At 39.7% G+C, this 24,185-nt stretch overlaps 2 protein-coding genes, 1 long non-coding RNA gene and 1 other non-coding gene across 4 annotated transcripts; 2 read left to right on the forward strand and 2 right to left on the reverse strand.

Annotated features, from left to right (window-relative positions):
• Positions 1 to 76: 76 nt before the first annotated feature.
• Positions 77 to 8,423, reverse strand: LOC111335998 (uncharacterized). The gene is made up of 6 exons (XM_022942007.2): positions 8,111 to 8,423; positions 5,261 to 5,478; positions 3,403 to 3,740; positions 2,475 to 2,877; positions 1,586 to 1,814; positions 77 to 1,328 (listed from the first exon to the last, which is right to left on the reverse strand). The coding sequence occupies exons 1-6, from the start codon at positions 8,313 to 8,315 to the stop codon at positions 1,156 to 1,158; spliced, it is 1,566 nt and encodes a 521-aa protein (XP_022797742.1). The 5' UTR covers positions 8,316 to 8,423; the 3' UTR covers positions 77 to 1,155.
• Positions 8,424 to 8,866: 443 nt separating this feature from the next.
• LOC111335994 (uncharacterized) lies at positions 8,867 to 12,773 on the forward strand. Its single transcript, XM_022942005.2, is given in 4 exon segments — positions 8,867 to 9,277; positions 9,660 to 10,476; positions 10,479 to 10,527; positions 10,529 to 12,773. Coding segments are annotated over 4 exon segments (2,058 nt in total). The 5' UTR covers positions 8,867 to 8,938; the 3' UTR covers positions 11,382 to 12,773.
• Positions 12,464 to 15,826, reverse strand: LOC148731926 (uncharacterized). Its single transcript, XR_016001281.1, has 2 exons — positions 15,728 to 15,826; positions 12,464 to 13,127 (listed from the first exon to the last, which is right to left on the reverse strand). It is a non-coding gene; the product is annotated as an uncharacterized LOC148731926 (long non-coding RNA).
• Trnai-aau (transfer RNA isoleucine (anticodon AAU)) lies at positions 13,869 to 13,941 on the forward strand. Its single transcript has one exon. It is a non-coding gene; the product is annotated as a tRNA-Ile (tRNA).
• Positions 15,827 to 24,185: the final 8,359 nt, after the last annotated feature.

A 24,185-nucleotide genomic window follows, 5' to 3' on the forward strand; every position in this document is an offset into this window, starting at 1 on the left:
TTTGGGTTTAGGTGCACTTTAATTATTGATACATAAATTTTTCAAATATTAGTATCATTACCATCACTGTCATAAGCATTGTTATTATTGTTTTTAATACTAACTTTTCCACGCATCGAAACGCGACATACACACGTATTGCAAAAAGAAAATCAAGTAATCCTTTAAGGGTTGGCTACGTGGGTTTAATAATAAAACCTTTGCCTAAATTTTTGACATACTAAAGACCTCCCTCAAACATGATTTACAGGTTAACGTACTCAGCGAGTGAATTGTCCGGATTGACCTGCACGAGTTCACCAACAATGAACGAGGAATTTCAATACCGTACGAGGCTTTGCCAGGGGCGGTATTGAAAATTTCGAATTCAGTGTTTGTGAACAAGTACAGGTGAATCCTGCTAATTCATGAACAATGCTGCGTCTACATTTTTATCATTCAAACTGAATACACTGCACAAAGACTCGCTGCATTGAACAAAGCTGGCCAAACTGTTGACAACACGCACAACACCTCAACTAACTTGAATGAAAAATTGAAAATTCGCAACCTTACCTTTCAAAACAGATATTCCCCAAGCAGTTACTTTCTTGGTGTTTTTAGGAATTGCGTCATCAATAATAGAATCAATGTCTGCATCTGACACATCGTCAAACTTTCGAGTCAACCGCAGCCATGGTGTAATGACTGTGGTGCGTTTAATTTATACCACGGCTCTTACACCACGATAATAACGTCAAGGAAGTAGTTTCGTCACAACCCAGTATCACGTGATACAAATTAGCCAATCAGAAAATTCGAAATTCGTACACTGCATGCAAGTTGAATAATAATATAAAATAATGCACAAAGAACGCACACTTGCAGCAATGCAATACGCACCTGTAACCTCAACAGTATCATACCTCACGGGTCAGGATAAACGGAGATATTTAAATTCCCCAATATATTTTGAACGAAACTAACTTCAAACCAACAGCGTTCTTATCAACTTGATGTTTTTTATTATAGTTATTATCTTTCGAGTACTATGACTTACAAAGTTACCAAAAAACTAGCATATTGTTTTTGATCTACCGTGTATACCTACATTGTCTGTATCGAATTCACTGTTTTGTATATATACTTTGATCGTTTGGTACTGAAAGTCACTTGTCACGTGTTTGGACCCGGGTTTGTAAAATTCGGCCGTCTCTGGTTGCTTCCAGCTGTAGAAGACTGGAACTTAACTTGTGGTATGTGATGCCTTGTGGAGATTGAGAAGAATCCAGGTTTTCGCGCGGTCAGCTTTATCTGTGACAGCGGTTTGTCTTCTGGTTGAAGGAGAACTGGAAAAACATAAATAAAAAGATAACTTAAACAATAGCATTAGAAAGAAGAGACAAGCCAGAGAACGATAATGTCCATCGTTGGACTAAAGTTCACAGCTTACACGAAGAAAAGCAGGCATTATGGAGAAATTTCCGTGGAAACGGTCCGTTTGGCAAAATCGCGATTAACTAAGAACCAATCAGAACGCACGGATTTACCTTAAGACTAACTTGCCATATGAAAACAAAAGTAATAATCTCAAACACAATCTAACCTCGCTCCAGAAGATCTTTACTTAGCTGTACCCCGTGCATATGGCAAAGTTCCACCACATCGTTATACTCCTTCATGGTCATCTTTCGGTACCGATCTACCATCTCTCCCACCCTACCCCCCAAGGTAGAAGGGGCCACGGACACTTTCTCTGGTACGGTTCTTTTTTTCTGTTTGGCTTTTTCTTTTTCTTTCCGTTTTTGTTGTTTTTTCATACGTCTGTCTTTGATCTGAAACACCACGAAAAACATGTTACATTGCGCCTTTGGACTTCAGTGAACCCTGTACGCTTGCTTAAAAAGCGACGGATTTCTCAGTATCTTGGCATGACGTTTATTGGATTACAGTACATGATTCATCGTCGTCTTCTCTATCATTTGAGGGCAATAAATTGAGCACCGCCACCACCAACAACAACAATAACAACAACAAAAACAAGAGGACCAAGAAGGATTTATAATAAATCATGATCAAGAGAGGATTAAGATCGGAGTTATTTTCAGTTAAGAGTCGAAAGTACTTCCTGCCTTGTTTTTGCTTTACTTTTACTTTACAAGTGCCAATCCCTCAACAAATCAGATACAAAACTAAAACCAATCACGACTTGGTCGCCCTCGTCTTCCCGCGCTTTGGGCACTTTGGTTGGTTTCATTTCGAGTTCTCATTGGCTCTTTAAGGTACGCTGTATTTCCTTTCTTTTGATTGGCCATTGTAATTACCTTGGTTTTGGTTTTACAACACTCAATCGAAAAGCGCTCTTAAGAGATTAATTTTTGGGCGGATGACATAGTATGCAAGGGAAATGATGTTGGGGAGGACGATGGAAAAATGGAGGGTCTTGTCGGGGGGGGGGGGGGTCAGGTATCTTTGTCTGAGACACGGTCCCTTACCTCAGCTTGAGTCAACTGGTCCACTTTCTCTGATAACTGAACAGGTGGTATTTCCAACAAGGTGGGTGATAAGCTCTCGATACTTCCACTACTGGTGGGTGACACAGGCCGAGACTGCCGCAGCTGGGGTTCAGACCCTGGCCGCTGCTCCATAAAGGATACTGGTCGTGCTGCTGCAGAAGAAGGAGTGACAGGTCTCTGTGGTGATGATAAGGGCCTCTTTTGGGGGGTGACTTGTGGGGAGGGTGGTCTTTGAGGAGAGGATGGTCTTTGGTTCCCAGTGCCGGACCATTTTTCCTGGGTGGGGTCAGAAGTAGGTTCAGGCTCCTCAAGAATAGTATCAGGTCTTTTGGCAGTTTTGGTGTTAGCAGTTTGGACAATCTCAGCTGCTTGCTTGGTGACCCTTCAAAAGAAAAGAGGGTTGAAAGCTAATGCACATAATTTACCAGTTCATTTCAAGAGCCTATGTAAGTCAAGGCTGTGTAATGTTACAGGTATTTTTGTATGGTTCCATTCCTTTAAGCCCCTGTCACCCAAAGCCTGCACTTTTGGAACCATGTACACATACTTGTGAAATACAGTGTTATGACTAACCAGTTACAAGTCACTTTGCTGCCATGTTAACTTGCCAAAACCAAAAAGGCACACCAGATGACTAATGGTGTCAGTCAGTAAGTCAGATGGTTTGTTGGCAAGTTGACATGTCCTTGGTGACCATGTACAAGTACTGACTGACCACAGTTTTCTGCTTTTCAGTTTTCAGTTTTCTGTTTTTTTTGTTTTTTTTTGTTTGTTTGTTTTTTTTTTCAACCCTTTTGAACACTCATTTGCTGGGGGACATACATTTATTTTGAATTTCTGAATAAGAGCCAAAAAAATTGTTTTAAGTTTTCCAAATTGACGCAGAATACTGTAAATGTCTGTTCACCTTTCTTCCAGATATGACTGTCTGCCCACAGACAGTTCTCTGTAATCCAATGCATCACTGTTATCTCTGTCCAAAGCCAATATCAAATCCTCCAAATCAACATCTGTGAGTGGAATCCGCCATGATCGAATAATATTCCTAAACTCTTGCCGAGACACCACCCAGTTCTTGTCTTTGTCAGCTTGAGCAAACAGATCCAATAGCCGCATTCTTTTACGATCTAAGTATTTTTGAATGATAGCCAAGGCAGCCGGGGAGGGCTGGTGAATAGTGGGAACCCCTCTATCTTCACCTGTTACTGTTGTGTCCTCTTCAATCTCTGGGGGAGGAGTAGGAGCCTGGTGCATAACAAGAAAAAAACATTCATGCACTGTTATTCTGGTACAAGTACACACTGTAAGAACTTGAAATTGGAATATTAGGACTTGGCAGCAGCTTAGGTGAGGTAGTTTAAACTAAAAAATAAAGAAGGCTGGTTGATAATATGGACACACTGTAGCAGAACCGTAATGAAAATAATCATCAACATCATAATTAAAAACTTAAGAGAGAAATAAACATGAGGGGGGGGGGGGGGTGGGTGGGCCAGCAGATCTCTACAACCATTCTTTATTCAGAAACTTGTGATCAAAAACTTGCAGTTGCCTTGTACTGTCTTTACTTGTATTGTTAGGAAAGTGATAGAGACAAAAGAAAAAAACACAACAACAACAATGAGGGTTGAGGGTACACAAGGTGACAGATTCAGATCCTACAATGGAGGGGGGGAGGGATCCTACAATGGAGGGGGGAGAGGGATCCTACAATGGAGGGGGGGAGGGATCCTACAATGGAGGGGGGGAGGGATCCTACAATGGAGGGGGGAAGGGATCCTACAATGGAGGGGGGGATCCTACAATGGAGGGGGGAAGGGATCCTACAATGGAGGGGGGGATCCTACAATGGAGGGGGAGAGGGATCCTACAATGGAGGGGGGAGGGATCCTACAATCGGGGGGTTGGGGGAAGCAGGAAAGATCCTTTTGTATATAAAAAGCTCAGTCAACAGTTCTTTTACTGCATTTCTGCTATGAATCATTTGCAAGCAAGTGTAAATGAAAGCCAAAAAGTGTGCATTAATTAATTAATTTGCAGAATTCAGAAGTTTCCATTTTTGGAAGCATTATCTTCATCATCATAATTTGTCTTTCTTCTCACACAATCACAAAGTACAATGTCATGTAATTATCAACATGCAAGATCTTTGAATATCCTTGAAGATCTTGGGGAAAAATAAAAGATCCTTAAAGATCTTGGCAAGAAAATAAAAGATCCTTGAAGATCTTGACAAGAATTTTGAAAATATTTCAAGATTTCTCAAAGACAATTTTCAACACCTTAAATAGGATCCTCAAAGGTCCTTGTGAAGATCTACGATGGTGTACGAGAATCCCAAAAATTCTGCGTTTAAGATCTTCAAGTTCCAAGGACATTTTAAATTGACCTGTGGTGAATTCTTTAGGTTTTGTTCTAAATTAACCAACAAAAAGCTCTCATTAAGAAATAAAGAACAGTCATTCTTCCAGGCTTGGATATAGTCCCTTGGGATATGGAGAGAACATTCAGAAAGCATATAAATCACTCATCTTTGGTGCATGATTTATAGGCTTTCACAAGGAAATTTCCTTCTGTTCTCCCAACATCCCAACTGGCCTTATCATGTTATAGAGCCCAGAAATTAGTTGTCACCAATCAAATGTGGGCCCTATAACCTTATAAAGTATCCACCTGGAAACTGAATTGACCAAACTGTATTATTATTATTATTATTATTATTATTAACATGATTTACAACATACAGTATCAATTAAGTAGCAAACCTTTTTTACTGTAATCTCAGGTTTTCCTTTTAATACCATTCTTTTCAAAACTCTTCTTTCAAGTTCAGTTTTACCAGTCTTGTTTCTCAGCCAGTCTTGTCTAAGCCCACAATTGTTTAAAATTTCTCTCGTCTTTTTTCGTTCCTGTAACTGCTTCTTGTATCTTTCAACTTGATGAGCAAAAATATCGCCTTCAGAATCCTGATAACCATTCTTTTCTAAAATAACAAAATAAAGTAATTTAATCTTGGGAAGGGAAAAAACAAACCCTTTCTTATGTATAAACCATAGCAATTAAGTGAGGATAAATTTTCCATCCTAAGAAAGATACTGATCTGTTTTATAAGTTCAGTGAACCATTAGTATAAACTAAAATCATACCTGAAAGCTTCTTCAAGTGATTTAAGTAAAGGTGAATGGGTTAATTTATTTCAGATATCTGGTTTCACCTTTCACATTATATTGCTTTTTATAACATTTAATAACTCCATAAAGTAAACGACAGACTGAGGCAGATTGGCAAGAATGGCTATGTTCAGAACTATTCTCGTATAAACAATCCAGCCTTACTGATGGGATGAAATATGAAAGGTGAATCATAAGTTAAAGCATTTCAACTCAGTTTTGCAATTGGGGACATTAGCTTAATTTGGCAAACAATAAAATTCGTTCATCTGATCAGACAATTACAACGAGGGACAGTTGCCTGTCTATAGTCCCTTCTGTCTTAAAAACCATGTAAATCGAGTTGGTATAAAAGTTAATTAATTGCCTTCCCAGAACTTTGAAAAAGAGCACGTAAATTATGTAGTTCGAGCTTCCCTGAATCGAAAAAATGATAAACTTATGTGCTCATTAACAACAACAACAACAACTTTATTTGTACCCAACATAAAAAGTAGTGATAAAAATAATGATAAATTGACATGAATATAAAGGAGTACTAGCTGCCCCAAATAACCATAGGGCTAGTAAAACAGGGCAGCTAGGTGATTTATGTAATGTAGTTATTTGGGTCAGATATAACACACACAACACACACACACACATGCGCACACACACACACTCAATCATCATACAAAACAAGGTCAAGGAAGCATGGAATGTTAGAGTAAAAAACAAGTGGAAGGCCAGAAAAATTTATTTATCAAGACGAATTAGCTTAAGCTTTTTCTTAAAATGTTTCAGAGGAAGAAGCTTTGTGTCTTCACTTATACCATTCCAGACTTTAGCACCCTGAAATCTCATGTTGAGGATTCCATAATTTGTTCTGGCATTTGGAATAGTATAAGTCATTTTGCTAGATAGTCTGGTATTATAATTATGTAACATCCTGACAGAATTGAAATAAGGGTCAAATACAGGAGGTAAGAATTTCTTGTGAAACTTATACATAAATACTGCAAGTTGAAAGGTAATAATGTCAGACAGCTTCACAACATTTAGATCTTTAAATAAAAGACTTGAATGTTCATTATAAGTAGAGAAAGTAATTTTTCTCAAGGCCCTCTTCTGTAATATAAATGAAGGTTGCAAAGCTGTCTGATAGGTATTACCCCAAACAAATATGCAGTAGTTTAAAAAAGGTTCAACTAAAGCATAGTACAGGCTAAGTAGTGTTTTAGTACTTAAGAAATAATGGAGCTTGGACAGAATGCCTATACTTCTCTTGATTTTTTTATAAATATTAGTAATGTGTGTCTTCCAACTAATATTATAATCTATGTAAACTCCACGGTATCTAATGGAAGTTACTTGGGTTAAAATTTGATTGTTTATAGATAACATAACCTGTTTAGGCAATTTTCTTTGATGGAAAATAACAAAATTTGACTTATCAATATTCAGTGAAAGCTTATTTCCACATAACTAGGTGTAAACTTTCTCAAGTTCAGAATTAATCAAGCTTTCAAACATCTTTATGTCCCTATGCTGAAAGAATAAATTTGCATCATCTGCAAAAAGATGGAAATCCAAAAGCTTTGAACAATTATGAAAATCATTTACATAAATTAAGAATAAAAGCGGACTAAGCACTGACCCTTGGGGCACACCACAGGACACTGTCTGAGTGTCTGAATTAATAGCACCAACAGAAACAAACTGTGATTTATTAAGTATGAAGTAAACTAGTCACCTCTGATACCATAGTAGTCAAGTTTTTAAAGTAGAATTTGGTGATTAACAGTATCAAAAGCTTTGCTAAAGTCTAGGAATATTCCACAAGAATAATCTTTATCTTCAATGGCTAATTGCACTTGGTCAATAAAACTAAGAACTGCATATTCAGTTGAGTAGTGAGAGCGGAAACCAAACTGCTTACTATACTGGATAAGTTGTCTCGTGTTAAGAAAGTCAATAACCCAATTTATACATAAGCTTCTCTAACAACTTATCAAAAACAGAGAGTAGAGAGATGGGTCTATAATTATTTAAACTTGTCTGTTGCAATATGCCATTGCAGATTGCAATTAGTCCATAATCGTTTTATCGTTATTCCCAGTACACACCACTCTTTTATTCATATGCAATTAGCTATAGATTGCGTTAAAAATTATTATTCATAGCGAGTGTGAATGTCTTGTATTTAAGCATCCAGAAAGCGGTTAGGACGCAGAAAATAAAATTAATTCTCATTTCTAGGAAAGGTTGTCTTGTGCGGATATATTTCTTCATGCCGGAGACAAAAATACCACATGAGGAAACATTGTCTGAGAACCTTTCTTAAAAATTGGGATTACTCTAGCCATCTTAAATTTCTCAGGGACAATTCCAGTAAGAAAAGATGTGTTAAATATGGTCTGACATCGTAAAAACTGATCATATATCCTGTATCATTTATGCTCTTACCCTTATCCTCTGCCGTGACATTCACGTCTCTAGCCGCACATTTTATACTGGGCACAATTATAACTCGTCTTCTACTCAACTCCGTCGATTCGCCCCATCTCTTAACGTTGTCACGGAATTTCTTCGATGGTAAGAGATTTCGAGCTTTTGGCGGTCTGATTCCATGCTCTTCGTATTGTTCAGAACCTGTAGCTCTCATATTCATTGGCTACGATACATAAATAACGTAAATAAAAGTGCTCCAGGCCCTAAACCTCAGCACTCTTAAAGTCAATGTTTGTCCGCCATCTTGGAAACTTTGTGAGCGAGGCTGTTGCTACTCTACGCGGTTGCTATGGATAGTGTGTGTTATTTGTCCCTCCCCTCCCCAGTACATCATTATTGTTAGGGTAAATGTGTGGAGCAAGCCGAGTTTCCTCGGAAAAAGTTGAGATGCGAAGTAGTATCATTTTCAGACCTTTTAGTGCAATAATGTGTTTATCTTAGATTAATTTTTTTTTAATTCTTTTTTTTTTTCTAGTTAATACGGAAACGATTTAAAGGGGAACCCCAGGGTATTTTTTAAGTAATTTTGTATTATCTTCTGTCTCGATTTTTGGTAACCCTTTTTGCTAGCCGTTCGTTTTAACGTAGATATATATGTTTCCTAAAGTGAGAACGAAAAACGCGATTAGAATTCCGCCATCTTGGATGTTGATGAGCCGTATTAAGTTGGTCAGCAGTCCGCTCTTGCGTTAGCAGATCGCGTGACTTTCTCGAAAAGTAATAACACTTCGCACTGATACGTTTTTGAGATTGTAAAGCTAGTTTATTTTTAAGTTCGACGAAATGGTGAACTGCTGTGTTTCTGGATGTACCAATTACTCTGCTAAGACAACAAATGTGAGCTTCCATAAGATTCCACCGGACAAACAGCGGAGGAAAGCATGGCTGGAGAGAATTCGTCGCTTGAATATGCCGCTCTTACAATACAGCTATGTCAGTAGTGATCACTTCTCGGCAAGCTGTTTCCAGTCGAATCTTCAAGCAAAGATCACTGGGCAAAGGTATAAACGGCGGCTAAAGGAGGATGCTGTGCCTTCTATATTTGACTATGCTTCACAATCTACTAAAAAGAGACCCCGATTGTCAAGCGAAAATCGCCGCGATCGACGAATGCAACAAGAAGTTAGTTAAATTTTTTGTTTTGATTATTGCCATTTACGAGATGATTTCTTCAACCCAATATGTTACAATTTCTCACTCTCAGTGAATAAGAAACGACCGTAATCTCGTTAAAATAATTATATAGAAGGGCTTTCAGCGACGACAGAGCATTTCTCCACCCCGAATTACCAAACGAGGTAGATGATATTTATCTTGCTCCATGCATCTTCATACGTAATTGTACCTCCTCGACGCTAAAAATTCCCCATTTTGGACTATAAAACGGGCTCACTTTTTGTCCTCTCTTGATGGGGGGCTAGATGTATAAATTTACATAAGTATTCTTCCAAAAGAAATAAAGTTTCCATAACAAACGAAGTATACTGTCATTGTTTCATATCAGGATGTCGCGGAATTACTGGCCGCTGCAAACGATCAGAATGCTTCCACAGAAGGAGTAGTAAGTAATGAGGAAGTTGTTATTTCTGAAAATTCAGAATTCTTCTCTTGGAGTCCAACGAAGTGCGATGTTGGAATTCAGTGCTGTCTTCAACCTCTTACCCACAAAAGTAAGGCAATACAAACAGAGTTTGAAGATGTTGCCATGACTACTAGAGCTAGGACTAAGTCTCCCCCTCCGACCCAGGCAAATGCAACCGAAAAAGTTTTCCTACCGACAGATGAAACTACAACTGGCATTTTTCCTCTTTCAAAAACTTCACTCATTAATGCTGAAGGATGGAAAGTTAACAATGATCATAATTATGCTATGCATGCTCCCCCATATGAACTCTTTCCTACTTATGAAGATGACAGTTTCAGTGTTACCTCACAGCCCCCTCTGCCTGAGGTGGAAGTTGTGATACCTAACACTGTTACTGAAGGGAATGAGACGGATAAAAGTGAGGATGACAATGATTACGAGGATGATTACTTCAAGGACCCAAATTGGCATTTGCCACCAAATGTAAATAGTTTCACCAGAGAGGATGTCAAGGATGACACATTATTTGAAGAAGAATCCAAGAGAGACTACATTACCCCTGACTCTGAAAAGAAATCTGTTGTCTTTGAGTCATCCATACATAAATTGCTGAAAAGGTGCCCCAGTTGTGGAGATATAATAATCGATTGTGAAAGGAAAACAACTGGTAGCATGTTGTCAGTTCAATTGACTTGTAACAGTGGCCATACAGTAAAGTGGGATTCACAAACAGTAGTGAAAGGAAACCCCTAGGAAATCTATTGTTGTCTGCTGCTATTTTGTTACAGGAATACTTTTACTGCAATCAGCCAGTGGGCATCATGCTTTAATCTTCAATTTTTCAGTGAAAGTGTCTTTTATGATGCACAGAAAAAGTACTTGTTCCCTGTTATTCATGAGGCATGGGAGGCTGAAAGTAGGAGGCAAATTGAGATTCTCACTGCCAGGGGTGTTGTTAATCTTAATGGCGATGGTCGCTGTGGCAGTCCAGGCCATTCTGCAAAGTATGGCACTTACACTTTTATGGATGAGGACACTGGTAATGTGGTGGCATTTCAGGTGGTTCAGGTCACTGAGGTCACATCTTCTAATGCAATGGGGAAAGAAGGATTTACGAGGTGCATAGAAATGCTTGAAGGAAAAGACATCACCATCAGTAGGATTGCAACAGATCACTATGTCTCTATCACCAGTTCCATGGCCAAAGATCACCCAAACATCAAACACCAATATGATGTGTGGCATCTCTCCAAGTGGGTGGTAAAGAAGCTGACTCACAAGGCAAATCAATGGGGATGTGAAAACCTCTCACCATGGATACAATCAATCTCAAACCACCTATGGTGGTCTGCTGCAACCGGCAATGGTAATGTTTTGGCTCTTCAAGAAAAATGGAAGTCACTCTTAAATCACATCTGTAATAAGCACATCTGATCAGGAAATACTCATTTCCACCAATGCTGTCATCAACAGATTTCTCCCTCTGAAGCCAAGAAAGTCTGTTGGCTTAAGCCAAACAGTCAAGCTTTCTTAGCTTTAGAGGAAATAGTTCTAGACACTAAATTGTTGAAAGATATTGCTAAGATTACTGACTTCTGCCACACAGGTAGATTAGGGGTATACCAGGGCTTTAGTTTATAAGTAAGATAAAACTTTTCATCAAATCATTCGTCAGCATATCAAAAACCTTCAAAGGCAAACTCTTTTTCTGGCCCTGGTGGAGGATAAAAGTTTCGTATACACATAACTGCACATGATGGTAGAACTACCCTGATTTCCTTGCCCAGTATTCCCCAGCACCACCGAGCCAGCTGTCTGTAGGCAATATGTCGAAGTAATTCATGTTCAGGGCCATCGTATGGATCTTTGTACTGTTGCTTGTACTGACATGTTCCCACCAATAACGTAGCTCCATTCTCTGCCTTTAAAAGCACACACAACCCACAATTCCTCTATTCGCTCCGACGAAGGGCTAACGCTTGAAATGTCAGCTTTTGTAATCGTTACGGTGGCCAATTTACCACTGCAACTTTGTTGATATATCCAAATTATTACAAAAAAAAAAAGGGTACACACCTGATTAAAGTATCTTTTATTCGTTCCCTTATTGTACGAACACACTGAAAGCAGTACATGCACATTATCGGATGAAAACATCGCAGTCGCATGTTACATACCAGTCAGAATTTTTCAGTCGCGGATTTGTGTTTTCTTTCTCGATTTCCTCGCCCGAAATGCTCTCATTATCGCTCTCGCTTTTTTCTGAGTTATTGCGTGGCTCAAACTGATAGGGCTGAATGGAAAAGCTACTCGTAGCACTTTCTTCGTCGTTAAAACTATCGTTAATCGGGGCAGACTCGGATAAATCCATATTTCACATGTACACTAAACAAGTCCACACCTTCGAGTCTCGCCAGGATCATATTTCTTGACGATTTGACGTCACACGAATATACGCTGACCAATTATAAGCAGGCAGTTAGCTTTCAAGATGGTGGAATTCTAATCGCGTTTTCGCTCTCACTTCAGAAAACATATCTAGGTTAAAACGAACGGCTAGCAAAAAAGGTTGTCAGAAATCGAAACAGAAAAAACAGGCCAATAACGCAAAATTACTTCACAAGTACCCCTGCGTTCCCCTTTAACACATTTTTGCTTTTTGCGTTTTAAAATCACTGTCTCGTCAATTTACAATGTATTTTGTACGCTAAAACATTTACATATATAATTTATTATGGACTCCTTTATTTTTTCTGGGACGATGACCGCAAAAGCCCCACATTTTCAAAATGGCAATGGTTTTTCTCGACTCGCCGCTATTTTCTGAACACGTAGACAAGATAATAACGAAGGGACTACTCAACTTTACATTCAATTATAAGCGATGCTTCTCTTTTCGGTCAGTCAAATTATTTCTAGTGGTATAGTCGATGCCTGCCCTCAGTTATAATTATAATATTTAGTACAAACAAACAAAACGATGTTAAGCAACATATCATGAAAACTAAGTAAATAAATAAATAAATAAATAAAAACTAGTCTATGAGTGTTTTCAAAGTTTGTTGCGTTTGTTCTCCAGTTTGAATTACGATCAAATGTTTCCCTCCTTCAGGTGCCATAATGATTTCATGCTTCTTGGTGCGCACGCGCAGAATCTTCAGATCGTTTCGCGGGTCGGTGTCCCTGACAACCCCGCGTGCAATCCCGCAGAGCGTGTTACACATGGATACATATTGAAGGGTGGTCGGGTTGTCCAGTGTAGACCTGATCGGAATTCCATCCTCGCTAACAACTACAAGTCCCACAACTCCCTTATGAGACTGGATGCGCTCTAGCATCTCTTCAACTTCGGCTATTTTCTCACTCGTCATCTTGTGGTTTGACAGGCTAGAAAAACATCAAAGCAAAGGAAAACTGACAAAATTTGCATATAATGATTAACTAATACAGCTTTTTCAGGTATGTTTTCTTGCCCAGACCCTCCTCTGCCAAGTACATTGGAGCAGTCTGGGTAAACCGGGGTAAAATGAAGGGCGTAGTGGAAAACATTGATGCACACGTTTTCCGTGAAAATGTCCCAAATATGAAGAGATGGTGGGTACCCCTGATCATTTTAAAAGAATTAGTGACTCAGATATAATGAATATATGAAGTTCATATATTTTGAACCGCGGTATTAAATACGTATGATGTACGATCCTTCGCAGTAGATAGCGCTATTTATGCAATAGCGAAAATCAGACCTGAAAAAAATCAGGCCTGTACGGGATTTGAACCACTGACCTCTGCGATACTAGTGCAGCGCTCTACCAATTGAGCTAACAAGCCAACTGGGAGCGGGCCGTTAAGTTGATTCGTAATAAACCCGTGATGATAAATCAGATACAATGAATATATAAAGTTCATATGTTTTGAACTGCGGTATTAAATACGTACGATGTACGATCATACGCATGATCGTACATCATACGTATTCATGATCATATTTATATTCATGAATACGCATCATGATCGTACATCATACGTATTTAATACCGCAGTTCAAAATATATGAACTTCATATATTCATTGTATCTGATTTATCATCACGGGTTTATTACGAATCAACTTAACGGCCTGCTCCCAGTTGGCTTGTTAGCTCAATTGGTAGAGCGCTGCACTAATATCGCAGAGGTCAGTGGTTCGAATCCCGTACAGGCCTGATTTTTTTCAGGTCTGATTTTCGCTATTGCATTAAATAGCGCTATCTACTGCGAAGGATCGTACATCATACGAATTAGTGACTGTTCAAGACATCGTGATGGGCGTTCATAAAACGCAGTTTTAGCAGATTGTGTATGGCATCGACTATTTAGATTTACTGGTCCGGCGATAAGTGTCAGATATGCCACTTTAAAAATGGAATTTTCAGTTTTCCTGTTCTCCCACACCATGGTAATAAATTGGTGGAAATTTTCAAGGAACAAACTTTCGCAGAGATTTTACGTCCTCATTTCTGATGATAAAAGAACGAAAAAAAAAAATCAGAAAATAAAGGGGGAATTGAAGACAAAATTACCATAGGATGGATTCTGTCTTTCTACACAGCCTGAGAGTTTCAATTCGGATCCATAATAATTATATATTTTAAGTACAAATAATAACTCTAGCTTCAATTTGTTTCTTTTTTGGCCATAGAATAGTCTGATTCCTCAGTGGTGCCATGGTTTCATAAGACGAGAATTATCATGAAATCCGAGAAAAATAAATGAAGAAGAGAACAGAGCTGCAGTTTAATAAGTAAAGAGCTTTTTTCATCAAGTACATTATATTCGTTTTGTGCCGGTTCACATAAAGGAACTGAAAAAATGCTAGAGGCGTTTAATAATGGGAACACAAGTACAAAAATGATAATCAAGCCGCATTATGCTATGATTGAGAGCATTTGGAAGATGCTACGGTTACCATATTTTGGAGGCCAGCTGTAAAATGAGAGAAACATGTTTATTTAATTGTGTTGGGGATCAAAGAATAGGGAAGTTGATCACCACATCTCATATTCATTATTACATTTAAACAAATCTGCTTTCATTTCACAATACTGATATCAACCTGAATCTGTTCTATATTTTGAAGATTTTGGAGCGTGCCATTAAATTTTAGTGGCGCGCCAAGTTTCAAAGAATCGAAAAAACAAAGGACACATGCAGTAGTTTGATGGCCAGATGAAACTTTTAGTAATCACTTTTGGGCTATTTTTAGTAAATTTTGAATTGGATTGAAATTTGTCAGATTTTCTGGAAATTTTTATAAAAGGATTCGTAACTTCGATTCCCTTTACAGAAAATTTAAAATCCTTTCAAAACAATCAAAAATACTTCCTACAAATAAACACCTTAAACAATCAAACAGAGAGATGAATAAAAACATCAAAACAAAAAGTTAACACGAATGTGATGAGATCGACAACAGTTTTTCCACTGATCTTTAGATCTCCGATCAATGTTTCTGTTTCGCTCTCATTAAGGGACGCTATCTGTCTCAAAAAAAATTACTTCAAGTATCCTATAGTAAAAAATCGGTGTTGTCGAAAAACATTTTGAAAAGGTAGCGAATTATTTTAAACACCAAAATGTTAACGGCGCATGCACTTTTACAATGCCGAACCAGACACGCGGCTCTGCCGGGTGAAACGGCGCCAGTAGAATTGGTTTTTCCCCACAGGCCTTTGGATGAACTATTATCTAAGCACAATTGGGGAAGCAAGCGAAATTTAACGAAAATAGTTAAATCATAACGTACAGGCATTAACTGGCTGTCGAATTTTCAGGGTTAGGGACGGATTATAAACATACCAATCTCGCTTTCAGATAACTTTTACTCGAGGAAATAAAATCTTTACCAACCTGATATAATTTTCAGCTTGAGGATAACGATTATTTTTCAAGCAATTTAAGACTATATGTAGAAGCTTACATCTGAGAGTAAAAGGCCGTGAAAACTCTTACCTCAATGTGAACAAATGTTTTGAAGCACAGCCACTTTAGTTACCGCGGAAAGTCTTAGCAACGGCGGTATTCATTTAGTCAGCCGAGTGAAGAGTGAATTTGCATAGAAAAATACTGTTATAGAGTGAGAATCAACTGTTTCATTGTTTTAAGACAAAAGAAGCTCAAGAGGGTGTTATTGTTAAGACTAAAGTACACAGTATAGATTAACTTGACTGTACGTAACGCACGTAAGCTCCTAAGAGTCCTTTCTTTTCTTTACGAGAAATAATTTTCACAGTAAAAGCAAACTGGACATAGTGTAAACCTTGAATCATATATCTTTTTTTTTGGCAGGACCGTGAAATTTATTAAATTCGTTGTATTTATTAAAAGCTTCTTTTGTTGAAGTAGTTGACATTCATAATCCTAAACTTAATTAGGAACTGATTTAAAAAATAACATAACATTCTTTAAATTAGTAAAATGGCAACCTGGCGCCTTGGCTTATATGTTCTTGAATTGCACTTTTACCGTTAACAAAATAATAAAAAAAAGATTACTTTGTTTTTTGAGCAAGTCTCATAAAGTCAAAACGTGGAATTTAAGCTTAAATAATGACTGTGAACACATTAAACAAGAAGAAGGAGCAATAAAATTACTTACCCCACTTGTCCACAAGTGGCCGTTTTGCTTTATCTCCACAAGTGGCTGTTTTGCCATTTTGTCCACAAGTGGCCGTTTTGCCATTTAGTCCACTAGCGCCCGTTTTGCCATTTTGTCCACAAGTGGCCGTTTTGCCATTTTGTCCACTAGTGGCCGTTTTGCTATTTTGTCCACAAGTGGCCGTTTTGCCATTTTGTCCACAAGTGGCCGCTTTGCCATTTTGTCTACAAGTGGCCGTTTTGCCATTTGGTCCACAAGTGGCTGTTTTGCCATATTTTGTCCACAAGTGGCCGTTTTGCCATTTTTTCCACAAGTGTCCGTTTTGCCATTTTTCCACTTGTGGCCGTTTTGCCATTTTGTCAACAAGTGGGCGTTTTGCCATTTTGTCCATTAGTGGCCGTTTTGCCACCTTCTCCACTAGTGGTCATTTTGCCATTTTGTCTAGTAGTGGCCGTTTTGCCACTTTGTCTACTAGTGGCTGTTTTGCCATTTTGTCCACTAGTGGCCGTTTTTGCCATTTTTTCCACTAGTGGCCTTTTTGTCATTTTGTCCACTAGTGGCCGTTTTTCCATTTTGTCCACCAGCGCCCGTTTTGCCATTCTGTCCACTAGTGGCCGTTGTGCTATTTTGTACACAAGTGGCCGTTTTACCATTTTGTCCACAAGTGGCCGCTTTGCCATTTTGTCCACAAGTGGCTGTTTTCCCATATTATGTCCACTAGTGGCCGTTTTTCCATTTTGTCCACAGGTGCCCGTTTTCCCATTTTGTCCAGTAGTGGCCGTTTTGTCACTTTGTTCACTAGTGGCCGTTTTCCCATTTTGTCCACTTCTGGCCCTTTTGCCATTTTTTCCACTAGTGGCCGTTTTGCCATTTTGTCCACTAGTGACCGTTTTTCCATTTTGTCCACAGGTGCCCGTTTTCCCATTTTGTCCAGTAGTGGCCGTTTTGTCACTTTGTCCACTAGTGGCCGTTCTCCCATTTTGTCCTCTTCTGGCCGTTTTGCCATTTTGTCCACTTCTGGCCGTTTTGCCATTTTTTTCACAAATGCCCGTTTTCCCATTTTGTCCAGTAGTGGCCGTTTTGTCAATTTGTTCACAAGTGGCCGTTTTGCCATTTTGTCCACTAGTGGCTGTTTTGTCATTTTACCCACAAGTGGCCGTTTTGCCATTTTGTCAACAAGTGGCCGTTTTGCCATTTTGTCCACACGTGGCCGTTTTCTCATTTTGACCACTAGTGGCCGTTTTGCCACTTTGTCCACTAGTGGCCGTTTTGCCATTTTGCCTACTAGTGGCCGTTTTGCCACTTTGTCGACAAGTGGCCGTTTTGCCGCTTTTTCCACAAGTGGCCGTTTTGCCATTTTTTCCACAAGTGGCTGTTTTGCCATTTTGTCCACTAGAGACCGTTTTGCCATTTTGTCCACTAGTGGCCGTTTTGCCATTTTGTCCACTAGTGGCTGTTTTGCCATTTTGTCTCCACGTGGCCGTTTTGTCATTTTGACCACTAGGGGCCGTTTTGCCACTTTCTCCACTAGTGGTCGTTTTGCCATTTTGTCCACTAGTAGCCGTTTTGCCATTTTGTCTACTAATGGCCGTTTGGCCACTTTGTCCATAAGTGGCCGTTTTGCCAGTTTTTCCAAAATTGGCCGTTTTGCCATTTTGTCCACTAGTGGCCGTTTTTCCATTTTTTCCTCTAGTGGCCGTTTTGCCATTTTGTCCGCTAGTGGCTGTTTTGATCAAACAATTTTTAGTGTAATAGAAAAAATCCGAGCCCCAGATGGGACTTGAACCCACGACCCTCCGTGATCTAGTCGGATGATCTAACCACTGAGCTACTGGAGACTCTATGGTGAGCAGGGGTCAATAGGGAGCTTAAGCAACCACGACGACGAACGGAGGACGACGACCGGAAGTAGCGAGAACGTCACTGCGCAAGCGCGAACCAAGAATTCCGTCGTCGTCTGATCGTCGACGACTTGAGATGGACCAGTTTCAAGTCGTCGCGAACTTCCGAACTTCAAAGCAGTTTTTCTCATCAAAAGGTGCGGCTTTATTGTCGTTTTTTTGACAGTCTATGGCCAGTTGGAGTTTGTATTCGCTTCTGCGGTTGATTTAAACCTCCCTGTTCAGTTTTCTAAACAAATAAAATTCGAAAACCTACTAACTCATTTTACTTCCTCCGCACAACAGATGTCAAGTCAAGCGGTGAAAGCGACCACGTTAGGTTTAAATTTATTTGAGTATATTTTATGAAAGAGTGCTGTTTATCATTTTTATTGAATGAAAAGGTTTAAATGGCAGTGCAATATACCACTGCTTTCGGTCAAAAGCTGTGTGTATGGAACTGTCGGTTTATTGCTACTAAAACATTTTGCGTGTTGCTGTTCTTCCGTCGAGACGCTTTAAACAGCAAAGAATTCTTCAGATCGGTGTGTCAACATGAGCGTGCGTGAATACCTCTCAGGTTTTGCGAATCTATTTTTGAAATGTTTGATAAAGATCTAGATTTACAGCGATAAAAATTATTCCGACAAAATCACACGGGAAAAAATAGTATTCTTGTTTGAAGCGCGACGACTCATCTATGCCGATCGCTAGCTAGCATTGATTAAAATTGACAGACTTGAGTCGTTTGCTCGCCAAAGGAAGGAGCATCAAAGGTAGAACATATCAGGCTAAAGCACGTTGAAAATCAGGCAAGCCTTGGGCAAAATAGGTTTGTTTATACCAGCAACACTTAGAACTGAATTTTAATCTCGAATAACTTCCGTAAAATTTATATTTTAAACTTTTATCATGCGTAAATTATTGTAAATAAAGCTAAAGCTTAATAATTCCTTGGACTTTTGATGTTCAAGAATTGAATAACGTACTCTCGAACTTTCGATAAAGGTGAAAATTTTGATCCATGACCGAGAAGAAGGTTTTGGAGGTCTCTGAACGATGTCATTTCTTAAACTGACGAAGCGAGAATAAACAAAAATTTCAGACGTCGTCGTCCTTGAGCAACTTCACTGCTTAAGTTTCATTTTCCCGAAAAAAACCAAGTCCTCGTTCCAGACCCTCCGCGATTACTTGACGTCGTCGTCGTCCCTTTCGTCGTGGTTGCTTAAGCTCCCTAATTTGTGGGCCTCGACTGGAACCGCATCGCGCGGCTACACAGCCAAGTATTGGTAAGCACCTGTGAAAACTCACTAACAGCATCACGCTGTCACATTAAGGCATATCAAGATGCGGCCAACCAACCTCCAAAGTGAGCAGGTAAAGATCAAACAATTTTTAGTGTAATAGAAAAAATCCGAGCCCCAGATGGGACTTGAACCCACGACCCTCCGTGATCTAGTCGGATGCTCTAACCACTGAGCTACTGGAGACTCTATGGTGAGCAGGGGTCAATTTGTGGCCTGTTTTGCCATTAAATTTTTGTCGACTAGTGGCTTTTTTATCATTTTGTCCACACGTGGGCGTTTTGTCATTTTGACAACTAGTGGCCGTTTTGCCACTTTGTCCACTAGTGGTCGCTTTGCCATTTTGTCCACTATTGGCCATTTTGCCATTTTGTCTACTAGTGTCCGATCTGCCACTTTGTCCAATAGTGGCCGTTTTCTCAGTTTGTCCACAAGTGGCCGTTTTGCCATTTTGTCCACTAGTAGACGTTTTGCCATTTTTTCCAGAAGTGGCCGTTTTGCCATTTTTTCCACTAGTGGCTGTTTTGCCATTTTGTCCACTTGTGGCCGTTTTGCCATTTTGTGAAAAAGTGGCCGTTTTACCATTTTGTCCACTGGAGGCCATTTTGCATCTTTGTCCACAAGTACCTGGTTTGCCATTTGGTCCACAAGTGGCCGTTTTGCCATTTTGTCCACAAGTGTCCCTTTTGTCATTTTGTCCAGTAGTGGCAGTTTTGTCACTTTGTCCACTAGTGGCCGTTTTCCCATTTTGTTCACAAGTGGCCGTTTTGCCATTTTGTCCACTTGTGGCCGTTTTGCAATTTTGTCCACAAGTGCCCGTTTTCCCATTTTGTCCACAAGTGGCGGTTTTGTCACTTTGTCCACAAGTGGCCGTTTTGCCGTTTTGTCCACTAGTGGCTGTTTTGCCATTTTGCCCACTAGTGGCCGTTTTGCCATTTTGTCAACAAGTGGCCGCTTTGCCATTTCGTGAACAAGTGGCCGTTTTTCCATTTTGTCCACTAGTGGCCGTTTTGCCATTTTTTCCACTAGTGGCCGTTTTGCCATTTTGTCCACTAGTGGCTGTTTTTCCATTAAATTTTTGTCGACTAGTGGCCTTTTTACCATTTTGTCCACACGTGGCTGTTTTTTCATTTTGACAACTAGTGGCCGTTTTGCCACTTTGTCCACTAGTGGTCGCCTTGCCATTTCGTTTACTAGTGTCCGTTTTGCCATTTTGTCTACTAGTGTCCGTTCTGCCACTTTGTCCACAAGTGGCCGTTTTCACAGTTTGTCCACAAGTGGCCGCTTTGCCATTTTGTCTACAAGTGGCCGTTTTGCCATTTGGTCCATAAGTGGCCGTTTTCCAATATTTTGTCCACTAGTGGCCGTTTTGCCATTTTTTCCACTAGTGGCCGTTTTGCCATTTTGTGAACAAGTTGCCGTTTTACCATTTTGTCCACTGGTGGCCATTTTGCATCTTTGTCCACAAGTACCCTGTTTGCCATTTGGTCCACTAGTGGTCATTTTGCCATTTTGTCCACAAGTGGCCGTTTTGCCATTGTTTTCACATGGGGCCGTTTTGCCATTTTGTCCATTAGTGGCCGTTTTGCCAGTTTGTCCATTAATGGCTGTTTTGCAATTTTTTTTCACTAGGGGACGTTTTGCCATTTTGTTGACTAGTGGCCATATTGCCATTTTGTCTAGAAGTGGCCGTTTTGCCACTTTTTCCACTAGGGAACGGTTTGCCATTTTGTCCGGTAATGGCCGTTTTTCCAGTTTTTCCACTAGTGGCCATTTTGCCATTTTGTTTACTAGTGGCTACTTGCCATTTTGTTTACTAGTGGCTGTTTTGCCATTTTGACAACTTGTTGCCCTCTTGCCATTTTGTCCCCCAGTGGTCGTTTTGCCGTTGTGTCCGTGAGTGGCTGTTTCTCCATTTTGTCCAGTAGTGGCCGTTTTCCCATTTTTTCTACTAGTGGCGGTTTTGCTATTTTATTCACTAGTGACCCCTAGGACAAAATGGATAAAGTGGCAAAACGAGCACTTGTTGAAAAAAATGGCCAAACGGCCACTAGTGGACAAAATTGCAAAACGGCCATTAGTGGAGAAAGTGGAAAAACGGCCACTGGTGGACAAAGTGGCAAAACGGCTACTAGTGGACAAAAGAAGAAAGCGGCCAGTACTGGAGAAAGCGGCAAAACGGCCACTAATTGACAAAATGGCAAAACGTCCACTAATGGATAAAGTGGCAAAACGAGCACTTGAGGACAAAATGGCAAAACGGCCACTAGTAGACAAAATGGCAAAACGGCCATTACGGAAGAAAGTGGCAAAACGGCCACTGGCGGACAAAGTGACAAAACGGCCACTAGTGGACAAAATGGCACAACGGTCACTTGTGGACAAAAAGGTAAAACGTCCACCAATGGAGAAAGTGGCAAAACGGTTACTAATGGATAAAATGGCAAAACTGCCACTAAGGGACAAAATGGCAAAACGCCCACTAGTGGACAAAGTGCAAAACGGCCACTTGTGGACAAAATGGCAAACCGGCCACTTGTGGACAAAAAGGCAAAACGTCCAGTAATGGAGAAAGTGGGAAAACGGCCACTATTGGACAAAATGGCAAAACGGCCACTTGTGGAAAAAATGGCAATTCGGCCACTAGTGGACAAAATGGTAAAACGGCCATCAGTGGACAAAGTGGGAAAACGGCCACTGGTGGACAAAATGACAAAACGGCCACCGGTGGACAAAATGAGAAAATTGCCACTAGTGGATAAAGTGGCAAAACGGCTACTAGTGGAGAAAATGGGAAAACGGTCACTTGTTGAAAAAATGGCAAAACGGCCACTAGTGAACGGAATGGGAAAACGGTCACTCGAAGACAAAATGGTAAAACGGCCACTAGTGGTTAAAATGGCTAAACGGCCACTTGTGGACAAAATAGCTTGATGGCCACTAGTGAACAAAATTGCAAAACCGTCACTAGTAGAAAAAAGTGGAAAACGGCCACTAGAGGAGAAAATGGCAAAACGACCACTAGTGGACAAAATGGCAAGACGGCTGTTAGTGGCCAAAAAACGCAAAATGGTTATTAATGGCCAAAATCATAAAATGCCCACTTATGGCCACTAGTTTTCTTGTTGCATCTTCTTAGCCGTCTCTTTGAATTTCTAGAGGGAAGTCTGAATCATTATGGCCTTCTATTTCAGTCAGCAGAGGGTATTCCAAAGAATTGATATCCCCTTCCTTGGTCACGAGTGGAATTGGTGAAGCATCAGGTTTGTTGACTTTAATGGCCAGGGGGCATCTTTTAAGAGGTAGGATATTCTTTTTCAGTAACAGAAGGGCGTGCTGTGGCTTCCAAATCTTCTTGTTCAATCTCAGGGGAGCATGTGGAATTATTGGAATCTTCCCCTTCAATCACCGGGGATTATGTTGGACGATCAGAATTTTCTTCGTCAATCACAAGGGGACGTACATGCTTAAGCATCAAGACCTTCGTTCATCATCAAAAAGAATGGCAAAACTAACGTGAAACCTATTTTGGTTTTAAATTATTTCCTTGTGTTGACACCGCTTTATTTTTTAAGATCTTCCTTGTTCCTTTTCTATTCATTAAAATGCGCAAAGTTATAACGAATTTTTAATTCATGCGACCTAATCAAGTAAAAAAGAAAACATTTGGATCGGTGTCGGCAAAACCCTCTTACAGATCGAATCATGGATCTGATCAACGGTTGGATTAGGGATCCGATATTTTATTCTTCCCTCCCCCCCAAGAAATTGTAAGACCTCTAGTAGCAAGAGGTCGTTAATTTGCTAGTAACACCGTTTGGGCGGTTTACAATGTAGCTTCCATTTCAGCCATTAGAAAACTTAATTTAGTAAAGCATTTCCATAACGTCAATGACAAGTATGTTTTACTGTTATCCGCAAGATTTACACAGCAGGACACTCTATATCTTAAATTGGAAACATACCATGAAGGGACGCAAAAGATAGAGGTAAAAACTAGAATTGGCTTCTCTCTAAACTCATTCTTCACGCTTCTTTTTCCTGAAAAAGGTTGTTAAACTCTAGGAGGACATGAATTTTTGAAGCAAAACTTCCGAATAGTAACAGTTAGTCTTGTATAGTCTTATTTTGTCCTCTACTTTCCTCTTATATTTTTGCACAAATGTTTACGAAATATCAATTTATCACTCGTAAAAATTAAGGAGAGGGACCGATTATAAAATCAAAAATAAGAAGTTTTTTCAACGACCCTTTACTTATATGAAATGGTGGCAATATGCACTTTGAGAAACAGGAAAAATTTGCAAAACGTGGCTCAAATATTTCTTTTTTCCTGGAAAAGTTAAGATGAACCTTAAACATGAGAAGACAACTTTACATCACGCAAAGGAATTTGAATTATCTCTTATGGTAAACTCATGATACAGTCGATTAACAAGACTTAATGGGTACGGGACAAAATGATTAAACCCTTTCGCTCCTGAGAGTGATATAGAAGGTAAATTCCTCTCACAATTTCAACACAATATTAACGAGATAGGCAATTAGAGTTAGGAAAATCATCAACCAGGCGATATTGCTTTCATATAACATAATGATCACCCGCTCAAAACTTGCAATTGTTTGAGG

This window comes from Stylophora pistillata, chromosome 5 (genome assembly GCF_964205215.1).
Source record: "Stylophora pistillata chromosome 5, jaStyPist1.2, whole genome shotgun sequence".
NCBI classification, from domain to species: Eukaryota; Metazoa; Cnidaria; class Anthozoa; order Scleractinia; family Pocilloporidae; genus Stylophora; species Stylophora pistillata.

Coding starts and splice junctions, on each gene's coding strand:
- LOC111335998 (XM_022942007.2), bottom strand. CDS start 8,315: ATGAATATGAGAGCTACAGGTTCTGAACAATACGAAGAGCATGGAATC. Junction 3,741..5,260: donor CTGAGATTACAGTAAAAAAG/GTTTGCTACTTA, acceptor GTTATGCACCAG/GCTCCTACTCCTCCCCCAGA. Junction 1,329..1,585: donor TAAAGATCTTCTGGAGCGAG/GTTAGATTGTGT, acceptor ATGTTTTTCCAG/TTCTCCTTCAACCAGAAGAC.